This window comes from Quercus robur, chromosome 3 (genome assembly GCF_932294415.1).
Source record: "Quercus robur chromosome 3, dhQueRobu3.1, whole genome shotgun sequence".
In the NCBI taxonomy this organism is placed as follows: Eukaryota; Viridiplantae; Streptophyta; class Magnoliopsida; order Fagales; family Fagaceae; genus Quercus; species Quercus robur.
In genome coordinates, this window is record NC_065536.1 from 55,490,419 (window position 1) to 55,509,330 (window position 18,912).

At 34.6% G+C, this 18,912-nt stretch overlaps 1 protein-coding gene and 2 long non-coding RNA genes across 15 annotated transcripts in view; 1 reads left to right on the forward strand and 2 right to left on the reverse strand.

Annotated features, from left to right (window-relative positions):
* Positions 1 to 18,912, forward strand: part of LOC126718436 (cysteine-rich receptor-like protein kinase 3) — an 86,699-nt gene that overhangs the window by 30,315 nt on the left and 37,472 nt on the right. The window contains exons 1-7 of one of the 12 annotated variants that reach the window (XM_050420622.1): positions 10,860 to 11,775; positions 12,257 to 12,367; positions 12,456 to 12,595; positions 12,679 to 12,889; positions 12,983 to 13,217; positions 13,804 to 13,948; positions 14,066 to 14,922. The exons of 1 other annotated variant lie outside the window; for it this stretch is intronic. In XM_050420622.1, coding sequence (XP_050276579.1) covers positions 11,007 to 11,775; positions 12,257 to 12,367; positions 12,456 to 12,595; positions 12,679 to 12,889; positions 12,983 to 13,217; positions 13,804 to 13,948; positions 14,066 to 14,449 — 1,995 coding nt within the window. In that variant the 5' untranslated portion in view covers positions 10,860 to 11,006 and the 3' untranslated portion in view covers positions 14,450 to 14,922. Of the gene's footprint in view, positions 1 to 10,834; positions 11,776 to 12,256; positions 12,368 to 12,455; positions 12,596 to 12,678; positions 12,890 to 12,982; positions 13,218 to 13,803; positions 13,949 to 14,065; positions 14,923 to 18,912 lie in introns of those variants that run through there. 10 more of the 12 variants (XM_050420628.1, XM_050420624.1, XM_050420629.1 and 7 more) reach the window with 10 other exon arrangements.
* Positions 1 to 18,912, reverse strand: part of LOC126718446 (uncharacterized) — an 83,364-nt gene that overhangs the window by 27,487 nt on the left and 36,965 nt on the right. Inside the window, exon 1 of one of the 2 annotated variants that reach the window (XR_007652926.1) lies at positions 14,388 to 14,444. The exons of the other annotated variant lie outside the window; for it this stretch is intronic. This is a non-coding gene — a long non-coding RNA (uncharacterized LOC126718446). Of the gene's footprint in view, positions 1 to 14,387; positions 14,445 to 18,912 lie in introns of those variants that run through there. 2 annotated transcript variants of the gene reach the window in all.
* LOC126718447 (uncharacterized) lies at positions 7,638 to 8,597 on the reverse strand. The gene is made up of 2 exons (XR_007652928.1): positions 8,490 to 8,597; positions 7,638 to 7,915 (listed from the first exon to the last, which is right to left on the reverse strand). It is a non-coding gene; the product is annotated as an uncharacterized LOC126718447 (long non-coding RNA).

The window sequence follows — 18,912 nt, forward strand, 5'->3', positions numbered from 1 at the left end:
CGAGTGAGTCGCGAGCTGAGCCGCGAAAATCTCTGAGTGAATCTCGCGACTGGACCTTCCACTCGCGAACAAGTCGCCAAAACTGACCAGCGAAGATGCGACTGAAGCTCGCGACTTGACATACCCGCGACTGAGCCGCCAAAACAGGGCAAAACTGTATTTTTGAAATTTTCAGAATTTTTCCAGCAAAATACTTTCCAAAAACACCTAAAACACTCAAAAATCTTTTTGTGCTTGAATTAACAAAGATTGAGTATGTGAAAACACATTTTATCAAGTACAATCACACAAATGAATATGGCATTTATCAAACATAAACTTGTGTGTTGTGTGTGGATATCAACAATGAAATAGTCCTTTGTCTAATGTGAAGCTTCAATGATCAATTCAACCAAGGCATACACAATTAGCACTAGATCATGTGACCAATCTCAATTATAGAAATATGAATATATGACTTCCCACACAACTTGATAACATAACTAGGAGCCTTTCATTTGACTCCACTTTCAGCCATAACATTTGATCTTTTGAGGCAATCATCTCTCATTGTGAGAGGGATAGACAACATTTTTCTTTGAAGAACAGGCCTTTGGCCTTTTTGAAAGAAATTTCACTTTTGATATAAGGTCGCTTACCCTTTTTCCTAGTCAAATACTAGAATGTGCGACAGGCTTTTGCAGCTCAATATCTCTTTTCATTTGGAGATTTACATTTAGTGAGCTCTTTTTAGCAACACAAAAAAATAAAAAATGGGAAGAGATATAGACACAAGACTATGCATGTTTCAAGATCAACATAACCATTCACTAATCATTCATGACAAGTTTGAAGATCTATTTACAACAATCACATAGATTTCAAGATTTTTCCCATAGTGATATGAGTGCATGAAAACAAGTAATGTTCGAAAATGCACAAAGCCATTAGCACAAAGGTACACGGCAAAACGAGTTTTAAGACAAAACTCAACAAAGTCAATCAAGCCTTTTGATTTTCAAATTTTTTATGTAATTTTTGGATTTTTGACTCAAGAAACAAAAAGATTGATAAAACACAATTAAGAAAAATTCACAAACAAACAAACAAAATCAAAAACAACAAGCATATCAAACAACCATAGTCACAAAGCATAGGAAGTATTAATGCATGGACATGTTGTAATGCTTATGCATGAGTACCCCTTTTCACCCACACGACACTTGCGTTTGGGGTGATTTCCTTAGAGGATTGGGTACGGGAGTTAGGGCTTTCAAACCTTCGTGAGAAGCTTTCCAAGCAGTTGGTGAATGCACCAATCATCTTCATCACGTCCATCATTCCGGGATCTCCATGTTGCTCTCTAGGTTGATCACCTGCCCAAATTCTCCTATCAGCTCTTGGTCCTCCTGACTTTTGAGGAGTAGCACTGTTCATTGCCCTCAGCTTTTGGCAATTTGGTCGAGTGTGCCCTTGAAGTCCGCAATAATGGCACACATACATTCCTCTAGGACCTCTTTGTGGTCGTGGACGTGACTTGGCACGAGACTCGGACCTGCCCATAGACTGATTCCGATGATTCAGCATCCGTTGGTCCACCACATTCTTCTTTTTCTCCACCTCGAGGTTCACACTCGTAGAGTCAGCTACAACTGGATCTTTGGACTTCACAAACTTCACTTCTTTGGTGACATTTCCAGTTGAGCTACTTCCTCCGGTATATCCCAGTCCGGATTTGTCTGAGAAGCTCTTTTGAGATGATATAACATCATCAAGCTTCTTGGTGGTGACCCTTTCTATTTTTGCAGTTGCTTGAACAACCTCATTCTCAAGGAATCTCACTTTAGTGTAGGCTTCGGACAGCTCACCATTAAGAGTTTCAATCTCGCATTTGGCCTCCCTATACCGGATTAGGAGACTTTTGTAGTCCTCCTCAGCCTTCTTCATCTTTCTCACAGCAGCCTTGGCCACCCTTGTGTATTCACCAGATTTCTCCAAAAGTGAGTTGTAATTTTCTTGAAGAGTAGCTGTGCTTTCTTCTTCTTCAGCTTCAGATTCTTCAACAATTCCTAGTGAGTCATCCTCACTATGTTCTCCAAGGTCTTGAACAAGCAAATTCAATTCATCCGAAGACTCAACATGAGCAATAGTCATGAAAGCTGAGTAGTTCCCTTCTCCATCACAGCTCTCTTCAGATTCTGAGTCGGACGAGTCTGAATCACTCAAGGTCGTGGCATACACCTTGCCTTTTGATTTCAAATAGTTAGGACATTCCCTCTTGAAGTGTCCATGCCCGTTGCATTCAAAACAAGTAACACCTTGTGTGGATTGGGATTCTTTTCCATCTTTCCTTTGGAAATCCCTCTTCTCCCTTCCAGAATTTTGGAATTTTCTCTTATCATCAAATTTTCCATTGTTTTTGAATTTCAAAAACTTCTTGAAATTTTTAACAAGATAGGCTACATCCTTGTCCATCATATCTTCTCCTGACGAGCCTTGATCTTCCACCTTCTCATTAACGGTCTTTAGAGCAATGGATTTACCCTTCCGTTGATTTGGCAGTGACATCTCATAGGTCTGTAGAGATCCAACCAGCTCCTGTACCTTGATGTCGTCAAGATCCTTGCTCTCTTCAATGGCTGTCACTTTAGCACGGAAACTTTCCGGCAATGATCGAAGGATCTTCCTTACAATCTTAGAGTCCTCCATCTTCTCCCCCAAGTTAAACTTGCTGACAACCACTTCATTTAACTTCCCATAGAACGAGTCGAAAGACTCATCCTCACTCATCTTGAGCTCCTCAAACCGAGTGGTCAGCATTTGTAACTTGGTATCTTTCACCTTCTTCGTGCCTTCATAAGTTGTTTCCAGAATCTCCCATGCATCTTTGGCAATAATAATGTGAGAAATCCTGTGAAATTCATCTGGAGACACACCACAGAAAATAGCATTTAGTGCTTTACTGTTAGCATTAGATGCAGTAAGTGCTGCCTTATCCCATGTGGATTTGGCTGCTTCAGGTTTGGTCCAACCCATCTCAACAGCATCCCACACGGATTCATCAATAGAGCATAAAAAGGCTCTCATACGAACCTTCCAAAATGCATAATTACTTCCATCAAAATATGGAGGTGCATTAAGGGATTGAGACCTATCCATCTCAAAAAGAAAGGGAGTCAAGGATCACACAATGGTAATAAAACCAAACAGATGTGTACCCGCTCTGATACCAATTGAAAGTTCAAAAACGTGTACAAAAACACTTTTGAACGTTTAGACCCCCAAAAACCAATTTAATCAACACACGCAATATGTTAAACAATTAGTGTGCGGAAACTTAACATATGCTATAACATGGAATTGATTAAACAACTATCTAAGCCACATCAAAATAAACCACAGCAGATTAATGTAAAGGCAGAGATAGAGAGGAAAGAAGATGCAAACACAAGCGATAACACCAGATATGTTATCGAAGAGGAAACCGAAGACCTCGGCGAAAAACCTCTCCGCCGCCCTCCAAGCGGTAATCAATCCACTAGAAAATACAGTTGGGATACAAGGACAGCAATAGACCCTCCAAGCCTAATCTACCCATTGCACCTAAGCCCTCCAAGCTTCTTGCTCCAATGAGGTTGCGCCGAACCTTTTTCTTTTCTAGCTTTCCGGATTCCGCTACTTCACCGTAGCATCAACCAATGAATATTGGCTCCTTCCTAACTGCTTCCCAGAACTCCAAACGTCTGTCTCACAGAGATGATAATGGTGAGAACCAGGTTTGGTATAAAGGCCTCTCAAGGATTTGACAATGGAGAGGAAGAGAGTGAGGGAATTTGATGAGATTCTAAGGTAGAGATTGTGGGTGAAACAATCTGGTTTTTCTTTAGGGTTTCTCTCTCAAAATTCTCTCTGGAAGCTCTCTTTCAATCGTGGGTTAAAAGGGTATTTATACTGAAGAGGGGTGGAATGCGAAACGTCAGGTTTTTCCAAAACAGGGGTGGCTCGCGGCTTGACCTCGCGGCTTGACTAAGTCGCGAGTTCCAGTCGCGAGTTAACCGTATGGCCAGTTGTCCTGTTTTGTCCTGTAGTGCTCCAGCTAGCATGACTGTTCATCTTCCAGCATGCTTGGCACGTGTGCATCTTCTGGCGGGTTGAAGCCGCGAGTCCAGCCGCGAGTCCCAGCCGCGACACTCTGTTTTCTTGCACACTCTTGAGCAATCTTCACACTATCTCACTCACTACCCTTACAACAATCCCACCTAAATACAGGGTTACTAAATGCTGAATTACAAGCAAATTTGACACGGAATAAAGCCAATTAGATGGTTGAATAAATTCAACCTTACACATATGACTGTACTTTTGTCACATTCTGTAGTTCCCTTATTTGTTTATCATATTTGATGGTATCATTCTCACATTGTGCAATCTTAACATCACATGAGACTGTACTTTTGTCATATTTGGTAGTTCCCTTATTTTTTCTCACATTTGATGGTATCATCCTCACAATATATAGTACCAACATCACATGCAATTGTATTTGTGTCACATTCGGTGGTTCCCTTATTTTTTTTCTTACATTTGATAATGTTATTCTCACATTGTGTGGTACCAACATCACATATGACTGTACTTTTATCACATTAGATGAATTTTTTTTTCTCATATTTGATGGCATCATCCTCACATTGTGCAGTACCAATATTACATGTAACTGTATTTTTGTCACATCCGGTGGTTCCCTTATATTTTCTCACATTTGATGGTATCATCCTCACATTGTGCAGTACCACCATCACATATAACTGTACATTTGTCACATTCAATGGTTCCTTTTTTTTTTTTTCCACATTTAATGGTACCATCCTCACATTGTGCAGTACCAACATCATACGTAATTGTACTTTTGTCACATTCAGTAGTTCCCTCATTTTTTTTCTTACATTTGATGGTATCATCCTCATATTGTGCAGTACCAACATCACTTGTGACTATACTTTTGTCACATTCGGTGGTTTCCTTATTTTTTCTCACATTTGATAGTATCATCCTTACATTATGCAATACCAACATCACATGTGATTGTACTTTTGTCACATTCGATAGTTCCCTTATTTTTTCTCACATTCGATGGTATCATCCTCATATTGTGCAGTATCAACATCACATGTGATTGTACTTTTGTTACATTCGGTGGTTCCCTTATTTTTTTTTATCTCACATTTGATGGTTTTATTCTCATATTTAGCAGTACCAACATCATATTTGATTGTACATTTCTCACATTTGCAGATACTTTAATTTTTTCCTCACATTTGACAGTTCTATTGTCACATTGGATAATACCAACATGACTTGTGACTGTACTTTTGTTACTTTCAATGGTTCCCTTATTTGTTCTAACATTTGATGGTTCCATTGTCAAATTGGGCAATATTAACATCACATTTGACCATACTTTTGCCACATTCGGTTGTACTCGTATTTTTTCTCACATTTGATAGTACCATTCTCAAATTGTGCGGTACCAACATGACATGTGACTGTACTTATGTCACATTAGGTGGTTCCTTTATTTTTTTTTTCTCACATTTGATAGTTCTATTGTCACATTAGGTAGTACTAACATCTTATTTGACAATATCAAATTACACTGTAAGCAATCATAAAACTTAGCTTGGTTTAAACATTCAAACACTATTTAACAAATCTTGTTGTTGGCTTATTTTGGCAAAGTGATGAACTAAGTTAAGAAAAATGATATCTTAAGGACTAATGTGAAAATTGAAATAGAAGCCAAGTGACTAAATTGAATTTTAGCAAAAAACTTATATCATATCCTCAGCCCTATTTATTTCTAGGGAGATATGTAGTATGCACTGTAAACTATTCCATCAGTAGGCTAATGCCAACAAAGTAACACATATAGCTTTTGCACTTCTTGTCATATAAATGTTCTCCAGGTCCCTATTTATTTCTTGGCGAAAACACTATTTTGGTCATTACATTTTGGGATCACGGTTAATTTGGTCCCTACATTTTAGCAACGTCAACTTATAGTCAGTTTTGTCTTTACTGTTAACTCACTAACAGAAAATGCTTATGTTGCAAACAATTTGCATTATTGATATGATTAATGTTAAAATATTAAATGAGATGCTAAAATGTCAAAACTTTAGTGGCTATATCAGTGCTTAGATGGCAAAAAATCACGTCAGTTTTAAAAAAAAAAATTCTTTTCTCTACCAAAAATTTTCCTTTCCTTATTTTTTTTTTTTCCTTTTAATTTTCTTACAATTTCTTTAATCAATTAAAATTTCATTTTAACACCCATTCACTGTTCTTCTTCCCAAACCCAAATTCAATAGTTTAACCAAAGCTAAAACAAATTTCAAAATTTTAAACGGCATCAAGGGATCAAAGTGAGCACGAAAACTAAAAGCGACAATCTTGCTTGTCTTTTCAAAACCATTCCTAGACCCATTGCTATCTCTATAAAGGCGTTAGATCTGGTTTTTAGTTTTTAGTTTTTTTTTTTTTTTTTTGGTTTTTGTTTCTTAGATCATCAACGACCGTGAAATCTATAGGTCTAGAGAATTCAAATTTGTCACTTTTAACAACCAAAAGTCGATGGGATGGCAAAGTTTAAATGAAAATCTGACTTTGTGTCGACTTTAAGTTTAAACCCAACAAAGGGATTTGAAAACATACGCGGCTTTCTTCTTCTTCAAGGGTCGATCATGAACTGATTTTTGTGAAAGTTAGGTTTGGATGATGGATTGGTTGGAAAAGAGAAAGGAGGGAGAGGAAAAGAAATGATTGGTGACCATCCGTGATTGTGACTTTGTTGGGGAGTGAAGGTGGATCTCATGTTGGGAGTGTGAAGATATCAAAGGTGTATTCTGATATGCTACCAAATGAGGTGAAGATGATGCCAAAGGAGGTGCTTGAATATTCAAACAAGCGTACTAGAAAATTGAGCATGAGATAGAGAGTCATATTCTCGAATTTCATTGTGATTGAAGTGTGAGACTTTTGTGGTGTAGAGATGACGTTAAACTGCTGAAACTAGGTTTAGGGAAGAATAGTGAGATTCTAATTGGTTAAAGAAATTGTAAAAAAAATTAAAATAAAGAAAATAATTTTTTGGTAAAGAAAAGAATTAAAAAAAAAAAAGTTGATGTGGTTTTTTTTTTTTTTTTTTTTTTTGGGGGCGTCTCAGCGCTAATATGACCACTAAAATTTTAACATTTCAGCATCTCATTAATATTTTAACATTAATCATGCCAACAATGCAAACCGTTTGCCACATAGGTATTTTTCATCAGTGAGTTAATTGCAAATTGAAAATAATAGGAACTAAATTGACTACTACCAAAATGTAAGGACTAAATAGATCATGACTCCAAAATATAAGGAACAAAATGGTATTTTCGCCTTATTTCTTTTAGAGAAAAACCAAGTTTAAGGACCTTGGTGGTAAATCAGTAGCAAAACTAAGTATAATTGATTTCCTGTCAAAAGACAAAATCAGTTGCTTGCAAATTGGATGTCAAAGGGTTCATACAAAAATATTGCAATAACATCCTAGAGGGTTGGCATTTGTTAAGTTGTATTACCAATTCAACTTGAATTTTCAACTGTGACAAATGCAATTAGTAATTCCAATAAATTTTGGCATGAATGCATTAACAATACTTCATGTAATATGAGTAATTAAGCACTTTTCTTTAGATAAAATTGTACATAGAGAAAGTTTGATGCCAAATAAGCCATTTTGCAGGTTACAAATAGGTTCTAATTCCAAGAGTAAGGCAACAAACTATATTTTATTTGACCCTCTTCACCAGATGTACAGACAAAATGGGGTCTATCATCATTTCATGTAAGCCTGGGTTCAATGCCATCTTCAATTATTATACTCCTGGCTAGCCTGAAAGAGGAAAGAATAAAAGTTCGAAGATTAGTGAATTGGAGAACTATTGACCACCTGAAAAATGTGGTGTCATATCAAGTAATGGCCCTTCCAGTTTCTAAAATATTACACAATGCTAAAAAAGAACAACTTAAACTGCCAAGGAACCTGTATTTCCTTCAAGCTCCAGATTACAATTTTAAACTCCTATTATGCAAATGACATAATGACCTTTTCAAAGTAGCATATCCAAGTCATGCTCTTCCTTATAATTGAAAGCATCATCAAAACCAAACTTATTTTTCAATAGATCAACCTAATTCATCACAGAAAAAACACGAGTATTTCATGCTTAAAAATAGTTTTTTTTATTTTATTATTATTTTTTAACTTCTTTTGTGAATGGTACATTCATCCCACCAGCCCACTCTACAATCACGAAAGGAGAAAAAGACTGTTTTTGAGTAGGGTTTGTGGGGAAGGAAGATTCCATCATGTTCGAATTGATCATTCTGGAATTCAGATAAAGAGCAGCTTGTAGATAAAAAAGGGCCAGTGAGTACTAAAAAGCATATATCCAAATAGAATATACCTTTTCTTTACTTCCAGCACTTCCAACTACGTAACAACCCAACAATTTTGCATATTGTCCAACAAGTTGGCCGACAGCACCGGATGCAAATGAAAAGCCAAAGTTAGAAGATTCGTGTACATTTACAAGGAGAATTGAACAAGATGCCCACAAAATCAAAGGAGATCTTAAATTAATGAAACTACGAAAAACAAAACATAACCAGAATTGAAATGATACTGAAAATGCTAAAAATACCCAAAAATTTAGAGTCAAATGAGAAAAAAAATAAAAAATAAAAGAAGAAAAGAGAGACCCAATATCAAATACAAATTGATAAGACTAAAAAAAAATATTAAAAGTAAAAAGAATTGAAGAAATCTCATAGGTTGATGATAGAGATCCATTTGAGAGTGGAGTAGACAAAATCTAGGTCATCAGGTTTGAAGGAATTATTGACAAAGCACACGACTCGAGAGAATGAGTCATTCTCTCTCTTGGGCCATCGGTGGTGGAAGCCAAGTATTGCAAAGATGTAAAAAGCATACTCCATCAAGAATTATAAATCCTATTAATTTTGCAATCTAGCTATAGTAGGCTGCATACTCCATCAAGAATTGTAAATCCTATTAATTTTGCAATCTAGCTACAGTGGATTGCAGCCCATTTTAACAAGATTGTAAAAAAAAAAAAAATGATTGTTTAATAATAGAACCATATGGTAGTTAATGATAGTTATTTGAAAACATAAAGAAAGAATAAAGAAAATATAAAGAAATAAAAAAAAAAGAATATTTAAATAAAGTGGTAAATTAATAGAATTTTTTATGTTGGGTATATTGTAAAGTGAGATGTTAAAATGAATAAAGTAATTTTTTGAGATGCTAAATGCTAAAATTTTTACAATTTTTGATGAGAATGCTCTTAGTATTTTGAAGAAAAAGAAGGAACACCCACTAGTAGGTTTTCAGTTTGAGAGAGAAGACGCAAGAGAGAGAACACTAGTTTGTTTGTCTATGTATTCCTGCTTTTATATATTACCTACATAACCGGTAATAGGTTTTTCATTAAAAATAAATAAATGGTCATGATTCAAATATGTAAAATCTATGGTCAAGATTAAAGAGGGTATCGTCGTTATCGTACCCCCCTAGAAAAAAGAGAAGTTACGGTAGAATGACTCATAAATGTTATTTGACTTCTTGAACAAAATACCCTATTAATCTTCAAATATCTTCTAAAATTATGAGAAAATTCATTCAAAATAATGGTATTATTTGCCGCGACTTTATTCCAATGTCATAAATCAATGCCATTAGGCATCTACTATTATTTCTCATAAAGTTAAGGGTGGACGATGGACAGACCCAATTTTACTTGACCCATGGGCGGAAAATCAGCCCAACCCCAAGTGAACAAGTGGGCTACCATGGCAGGTCAAGAGCTTGGGCTTTGTACTTATTAATTCACAGATGATGCCTGCACTAAGTACGCGTTTAAAGGTTTCGCTTGCAGGGATTCCTGTCTAAACACCAACCTCCAACCTCCAAAGTTTAGTTTAGCCGTGTGGGGTTGGGTTAGGTTTATTCTAGAAAATGATATTTTTATTATTTTAAATTGCATGGTACACTCACCTCGATGGATACTAAAATAGTGAAATATTTATTAAAAAAAACACAGCAATCTTTTTCAAAGTTAAAAAATTGGTAAGTGGCAACACAACAATCCTTTGTCTCTCATTCATATTGACAAAAGCAGTACCAATATTAAATTAAAAATTGTTCACGCGTTTTATAGGTGGCCCTCCACCTTAGTCCCTTCATCGTGACCATACTGCTTCTGTTTCACTCCCCATAGAAACTACGTCATGACTAATCGTGGCCCACTTGTTTCTTTACAATGGGAAACCATCTTCTGCATTCCCATTTGACCGTTGAAAATAATAAAATAAAATAAAACACCCACCTCTTTTGATGTTAAGAAAGATTGATACGTCTCCTATCGTGTCGGATTTGCTATGATACGGATATGTGTATAAAATTAAGTATATATTCAAATCATAGCATGTTCAGTATTTTTTTGTATTACGTGTTTTATTTAATTTTTAATTTTTGTGTGAACTAAATTATTGAGTATAAATTATTAGAGTCTAATTTTACATTATATGTCCATCTAATTTTTTTAAAATTTTTCTAACAAGTAAATTATTAAATATAAAAACCGAAAAATCTAAATCTAATAAAATTTTAAAAAACAATTATAATTTAAAACGAATAATTTTAATTGTTTTACCACGGGTTACACACTAATTTATTTTAAGTACCGTGAATTTCGGTATATTTTTATTATTATTTCATTTTATCACCTAGAAGCACCCAATGAAACACCACAGCAATACCGTCAGCATTAGCTTCATAGTGCTACAATCAAAAACATTTTGTGCTAGTAACAAAGACATTGTGTCTTGCATCCCAACTAACCGTGTAAGTTTTTTAAGATCTTTCATTCAAGGTCTGTACATCTTTGTATCAATCTTCAATGTCTAATTCACTCTTCCTCTTAATCCTAGTCTTATGTTTGTTTGTAAATCCTTGTCTTTCCGACCCAAGAGCCACAGAGGCTGCTCTCATATGCACCAACAAAACCTCCCCAATGCCACAGCGCCAAACCTTCTTAAGCAACTTCTTGGCAGCCATGGAAACAGTGACCCCTTTGATTGCCACACAAAGATACGCAGCTGTTGTGAACGGGACTGGTAATACCACAGTTTATGCTTTTGGTGAGTGCATGAAAGATCTAACTAAACCAGACTGCGATCTTTGCTTTGCTCAGTGCAAGTCTCAGATCCTCAGGTGTTTACCATATCAAAGAGCCACTCGTGGTGGCAGGCTTTTCTATGATGGGTGTTATCTAAGGTACGATGATTACTATTTCTTCAATGAGGCTTTGAGTGCGCCAGACAGGACCGTGTGTGGAGCCCAAGATTTTGTTGGGAATGGTTCTGTTTTTAGAGCTAATGTTAATCAGTTGGTGATGAATCTAAGCGTGGAAGCGCCTAAGTTTGATGGGTTTTCTGTGGGGTCTGTGAACAATGGAAATGTCACTGTTTATGGATTGGCTCAGTGTTGGGAATTTGTGAATGGTACTGCTTGTGAGGACTGCTTGGCCAATGCGGTTTCTAACATTAGTTCATGTACTCCAAAACAAGAAGGAAGGGTCTTGAACACTGGTTGCTATTTGAGGTATTCAACAGAAAAGTTCTATTATAATTCGACTCAGCATGTTAGACTTAGAAACAGTAATCAAGGTGAGTTTGGTTCCAATGATTTTTTTCATTTCTTGCTCTGTCATCGAATCAAATGGGATATTAATGTTTACTGTCCTTCTTAGTCGTTTATAAATTTCAATTAAGATTCTACTCCATTTCCACTGCGGCACAAAGTGTCTAAAAAGTGGGATTTCAATTAGCCCATATTGTCTAATTTTATGCCATCAAAGGATAAATTGTGATGCTTTGTTTCTGGTCCCTTTCGTTTTTAGTACAATAACGAATTCTAAATTTTCCATTTTGGGTCAGATTCACCAATTGGAAATTGGATAGAATAATACTTCTTCATTAGAGTTAACATTAACATCTTTTAAAAGGAGTGTTAAGAGAAAAAATTCTTCATAGTGCTAAAAATCTCAGTAACATCAAAGATTACTTAATTAGATAATTTGGTGTGCTAATTGCTTGACTTCTATTTTGATTAATGATGGTCATGGAGTAACATGCTAATCTATGTCAGAAAGCAAGTTAGCTATAGCTTTGGCTGCAACATCATCTGCTTTGGCTCTTTTGCTGGTTATTGCAACGGTTGTCTTCATTGTGAGGAAGAATGTACTAAAGAGGAGGGGAGGTACCTATTTTGATATCTGAGATTTTGAAAGACTTTGTCTGGACTCTGGAATTAATATATAGCTTACTTGATCTGGCATTTGCTTCAGAGAGAGAGCAACTAGGCCCTTTGTTGGCCACTGTGAACAACTCCAAACTCAATTATTCGTACGAAGTTCTTGAAAAGGCCACAAATTACTTTCACCATTCCAAGAAACTGGGTCAGGGAGGATCTGGTTCTGTTTACAAGGTAATTTTAGGTCTACTTTTTTGAGACTTTTTTTTATTTTTGCAAATGAAATTAACTAGGTACATTTTCTTGTGTCAATATAGGGAGTTTTGCCAGATGGGAAGGTTGTTGCCATTAAGAGGCTTTTCTTCAATACCAGACAATGGGTGGATCATTTCTTCAATGAAGTCAATTTGATCAGCGACATCCATCACAAAAATCTTGTGAAGTTGTTGGGATGCAGTATTGCAGGCCCTGAAAGCCTTCTTGTTTATGAATATGTGCCAAATCAAAGCCTCCATGATTACTTTTCTGGTTGTAATTTAATCTTGAATTACTATTTATGTAAGAATAAAACCCTTTCTCATTTAATTTATGTACTTACAAGTGTCTCCTCATTTGGTTCAGCGAAAAGGAAGTTACAGCTGCTAAAATGGGAGGTGCGGTATAAGATCATATTAGGTACGGCTAAGGGCTTGGCCTATCTCCACGAGGAATTAGAAATGAGAATCATTCATAGAGACATTAAATTAAGCAATATAATGCTAGAAGAGGACTTCACGGCAAAGATTGCAGATTTTGGACTTGCTAGATTGTTTCCAGAAGATAAGACACACATCAGCACTGGCATTGCTGGCACACTGTAAGTGCAAGATCATCTTTTGTTTTCTTTCTTGGTCCAGAATAGCCTTTATCATTCCTGTGTTCAATGTCCTCTTCATGTGGGAAAATTTCTTGTGTCTTGGTTCTTCATGGTTTATCCTAGTTATTTCTTTTTGTAACATGAACAGATGTTTCATCATTACATTATATATGCAATTCAGGCAATGCCATGCTTGTCTCAGTGCATTTTAAAGGATGTTTAGATGAACACCTCCAATCTGTGTTTGTTAACTACTCTCTTGGTGCCATTGTTATGAAGTGTTTCATATAATGTATTGATTCAGGGGAAGGTTGATCCAAAGTTGATATTCTCATTATAAACATGTAATTGTTCATTGTGTTATATAATTATATGTTAGGTACATGCTAAGAAAGCATTAGTTTTTCTAGGATCAAATTTTTATTATTATCACCACAGGGAAAAAGACAATATTAGTTAAGTGTCAATTCCTCTTCCTTTTGTTCTATTCACAGATTGACATTCCACCCTTATTTGCAGTATACAGTGTAATATCTCTGCCTACAATACATCTCTTATCTGACATTAACCATATTTGCATCTGTAGAGGTTACATGGCCCCAGAGTATGTTATTCGCGGCATATTGACTGAGAAAGCAGACGTTTACAGTTTTGGTGTTCTTGTAATTGAAGTTGTATCTGGAAAGAGGAACAATACCTTCTCTCAATATTCATATTCCATCCTACAAATGGTAAATCTTTTTTCCTTTGGCATTTCTGCTAATTTAGGCTTTGATGACAAATAATCCTCCTCTAATTTCATGCCAGGAAACCTAACAAAACCTTCTTACTTTTTATCTTTTTTAAAGGTCTGGAACCTTTATGGAATAGGTAGGGTATGTGAAGCTGTTGATCCAGCCTTAGAGGGTCAGTTCCAAGAAGAGGAGGCATCTCGATTACTTCAAATTGGGCTACTATGTGTACAAGCCTCTGCAGAGCTGCGGCCATCAATGTCAACAGTAGTGAAAATGTTATCTGATAATCATGAAATTCCTCAGCCAACACATCCACCGTTTCTCAATTCCAGTAGTGCAGAAATCAGTCAATCTAGATCATCTAGAACATACAATTCTCAGCCTGAGTCCTACACTCACTCTTTAGGTAGACCATCTAGAACATACAATTCTCAACCTGAGTCCTACACTCACTCTTCAGGGAACAACTCAACAGAAAGTGGGATTGAGCCTAGATGAACACTTAACCTTCTAAAACATTTTTTACATTATTCCCTTGCTTTAAATTCTTTCATTCGATCCCTTCCACTGGGTTTGGCTGTTGCCAACTTGAAGGTTCTCTGCTTCCAGGATTTTCTATCCCAAGTTTTTGCTACTTGATTTGGTAGCACATTGGAGTTTGTTTGCTCAAAGATACTACAATACAAGCTGAAATGGTTTGAGTGACTCAGGGAGCTGTTTGTAATAGTCCTTGGTGGCCCTTGTGAATATCATAGGATACAGAGTCATACCACTCCAGCCTGCACCGACCATCTGCTAAAATACTAAGTTAGAATTAGAATCTTGTATAGTTTCACGATGTTTTGACAATTTGGATAGAGCTGAATGCCTTCCGTAAACTCCAAGTAAAGCTGCTCACTAGAACTCTTTTACATAGGATATGTAAGTTACATTGCACAAGGAAAAATTTATGGTTATAAGTTTTGCACTCATACTTTTTTTTTTTTTTTATAATTTATAGCGTCCACTCCTAATGATAGCTATTTATTATCATACTAAAACACCAATCAATTTTTGGTATAGATGGAGATTGAACTCTAAATATCTTATTTAACCATTAAAAATTTTACTAGTTGAGCTAATTAAAACCCACGTTTTGCACTTATACATGTTTTTCCACAAATCACAATTGTAATAGTAATGACTAGTAAACTTATTTCTAAAATGTATTTTACTAAATTTACCTAAAATGCATAATAATGTCATTTTTAGTATCCCCAGGCTCATTTTCACTAGAGATACATAGTGTAAGTGTGATGCCCAAAATATTATTTTAGAGGTCAAAAAATATTATTTAGAGATATTTTTGTCGTTTCTGATGATTGCTCTTTATCTTCAAACCAAGACTCCAATTGATTTTTTAATGTAAGAGGGGATCGAACCCTAAATTTCTTATTCGATGGCAAAAGACTTTTCTAGTTAAACTAACTAAAACCCACATGTGATGCCCCAAATTGATATATAATTAGTTTAGTATGTGTTTTATGGGTATATATTGAGTCTTACATTTGGCATATACTTAGTTGATATGAAATTTATAAATAATTAGTCGCAGACCCATGCGATGCGATGCGTAGGAGTAAATGATTATTTTGTAATTGTAATATAATTTATAATTTGTTCTCCAAAATGTTTTGAAGATAATTTGTTCTCTCTAAAAATTAAACAATTGCTATTCGGTCCAATTAGATCTACTTTGGTCTCATTTAGTCCAATTAGGTCTGCTTCAATCTACTTCGGTCCAATTTGGTCCACTCGGTCAATTTCGATCCATTTTGGACTAATTGGGCCTTAAATTGATTCTTTTTATAGGTTGCCTTTTCAAATTTCAATTTTTCTTAATTTTTGGGTTGAAAAGTATGAGATTTTGTGATGTTTGGGCTAAACTCTTTAATTTTGAGTTAAAAAATACAAATGAAATAGACATAAGAAATTGGAAAAATAAGCCCTAAAAAAATACAATAAAAATTATAAATATTCAAAATCTTATTTGGTCCACTTAGGTTCCACTTAGTCCACTTTGGTTCTATTCGGTTCACATTGGTCCTATTCAGTCTATTTTGTCCACTTCGGAGAGTGCTCAAGGTAATAGCCTTCTTTGTGAGAGTTTTGTAAAAGGCCATAGCCCTATTTGTGGGAGATGTACAAGGCCGGAACCTTTGTTTTTAAGAGTTCTATACAAGGTAGCAGCTTGATTTTTCTTTGTTTGTGAGTTCGAAGTTGTGTTCTAATAAGATATTCATTCCTCTCTTTCTTGTGAGTGTTTATTTTGTTATTCTTCCTATTAAGGCTTTGCAAAGCCAAAAAGTGGTATCAAAGCTTTTGCTATTCCAACAACTCCAAGCGCTATTGGTTTTTATAGGGCTCATGATCTCAAACCCACTACATTAGTTGTTTTTATTTGGCATCACCACCTTCTTCGACTAGTACTTCAGACATTGCCATTGTTCCTAACCTGCAAGCCTGCTCTACATCACTTTCTCCGGTTGTCAGTGCACCTAGTGTTCAAGCTCCTCACCCCGAGAGTCATGTCATCGTTACTCTTCAGCTTGTAGGGGAGTAATAAGGCATTAGTTGCAAGGGCAGCTTGATGCATTTGGGAACCTAAGGCAAAAATTGCTTATCTGATTTTAGATGCAAAATTACTACTAATTAATATGAACTATGTAGAATTTTTTCTTTTTTTAGAAACTTTATAGACAAAAAAATTTGACAAAATTTTTCATACTTGTTGCTATAGTGATAGTGGTAAGTAAAAGAGTGGTGTTAGTAGTAGACTTAGATAAGAACTAGTAAAAGTTTGCTAACTAAACTCTTATTATTATTCTTATATTTTTTTTTTTATAAAAGTGCAACATTTACAATATTTTTTACAAAAAATCCTCGGTTTTAAGTTGCTTTTTACTTTCTATTTGAAAATATCACTATAATTATTTTTTTGCCATCAATAACAGACTATAACAACTTGCTACTTAGCATTAGTTGTAAAAATATTGTGAAAATATTGTGAACGTTGCATTTTTCTCTATTTTTTATTTGTTTTTCATTTGGTAAAAAAGTATTATTTTCTTTATCTATTATAAATAACCCAATTGGTTAAAAAATATTATTTTCTTTATTTATTATAAATAACCCAATTGGTTAAAATTTGGGGGCCTTTTTTTTACTTAGGGCCTTAGGCGACCGCATCTCTTGCTCCACCATTCAGCCAGCCCTGATTAGTTGTTTGCTCTATGTCACAACTTTTTATATTTTTCAATAAAAGTTGTGTTAAATTTTTTTGAAAAAATAGTTTATTAACAATTATATTAAGGGCACTTAACCCATATTAATAGAACCCAACAACTAAAATGAACAATGCATGAAAAATTAAAGGGGTTCTTAATGGTCAACCACAAATTAAATTGTAAGTCAAAGAGGCTTCTTAAGCTATCATTTTCATTCAAATCTCACCACACCACTATAGATTCAAACCAACGAATAACAAGTATGAGCCATATGCTCTCATTTTATACTACTCTAGTATTTATTAATCTTCATGATATGGACTCAAGCCAAGTTTTAGCTAGAAATCTTCAATGCACTAAAAAAAATATTTATCTACATCTAAAGTCATGTCCAATTGTAGGTTCTAGTTAGCTAATTAACTGGTAAAATTTCTAATGGTTAAATAAGAGATTTAGATTTTAATGCGGACATCATAGGTTAAAACTATCTTAAAAAAATTCATGTCCAATTTAAAATCAATCATGATTGAACAAAAAACTCAAGTCAATTATATTGCAGCGGAGATATATTTTAGACTCTTGATACATACAAACTACTGTCTCAAAATTGAGATAGTGACTTAAAATAAATCATAAATACATTAAAATATTCAGGTTTTTTTTTTTAATGCAGAATATTCACATTTAAATGGTGTGATAGGTTAAGTAATACTAAAAAAAATAACAAAGCTCTAATTATAGCTCCTAAAAGGATTAATATCTTGCTCAAAAAACTAAATACTACAACTATAATTAATACTACCCGTTACAGCTTTGATTATCTATTTATAGTTTATTTTGTGCAAAGGTAGTTGTGGGATTATATTTAATATTTGAAAAAAAAAAAAAAAAACAGTATTTTTTTGTAATGGCACATTTCACTCAGCTGATTTCTTTTGGTACACTTTAAAATTCAATTACCATGTTGATGCAATTTTTTGGGGTTATAACTCTCTTGCTTTTCAGGGACAATTTTTGTTGGGTTTGATTTTTGGTGGATACTAGTGGAAAGAAGAAAATGCTAATAGATAAAGAGAAAATTAGTTTTGTACTGAGAAATATAGAGTATGAGTGTGTGATTTACAAGAGACTGAAAAAAAAAAAAAAAAAAAAAAAAAAAAAAAAAAAAAAAAAAGAGGAAGAAGAAGTAGCAGATTGAGATTTTTTTAAATAAAATTTTTTTCTATTTCTTTGAAATTGAGGAATAAAGATTTATTTTGTCTTAAAATTTTATTTTATGATGTGATTTTTTTTTCATATCATGGTACTATGACTTTTTTATTTATTATTTTATTAGCCACATATGTGCCAGGTGAGTATTCCATTAAACTATGTCAACATCTTCCATCATTGAGATGATGACATTAACCGAGATAAAATGTTGTTGAAAAACTCCAGGACCAAAAAAATATTTTTACAACAAATTATAGGTGGTTAGTTGTTATTGGTTCAAATTTGAACCTAACACTAAGATTACTTTTTTGTCCCAACAATAACAACCAATAACAATTTGCCACTTAGAATTTGTTGTAAAAATTTTGTGGACATATCATTTTTCCCAAACAAAAGTACTCCCAAAATATACAGCCAAAAAGGCTTTTTGCCTATTAACTATAAATATACTCTCCATCTAAAATTATGTTCATTTTGTTAATT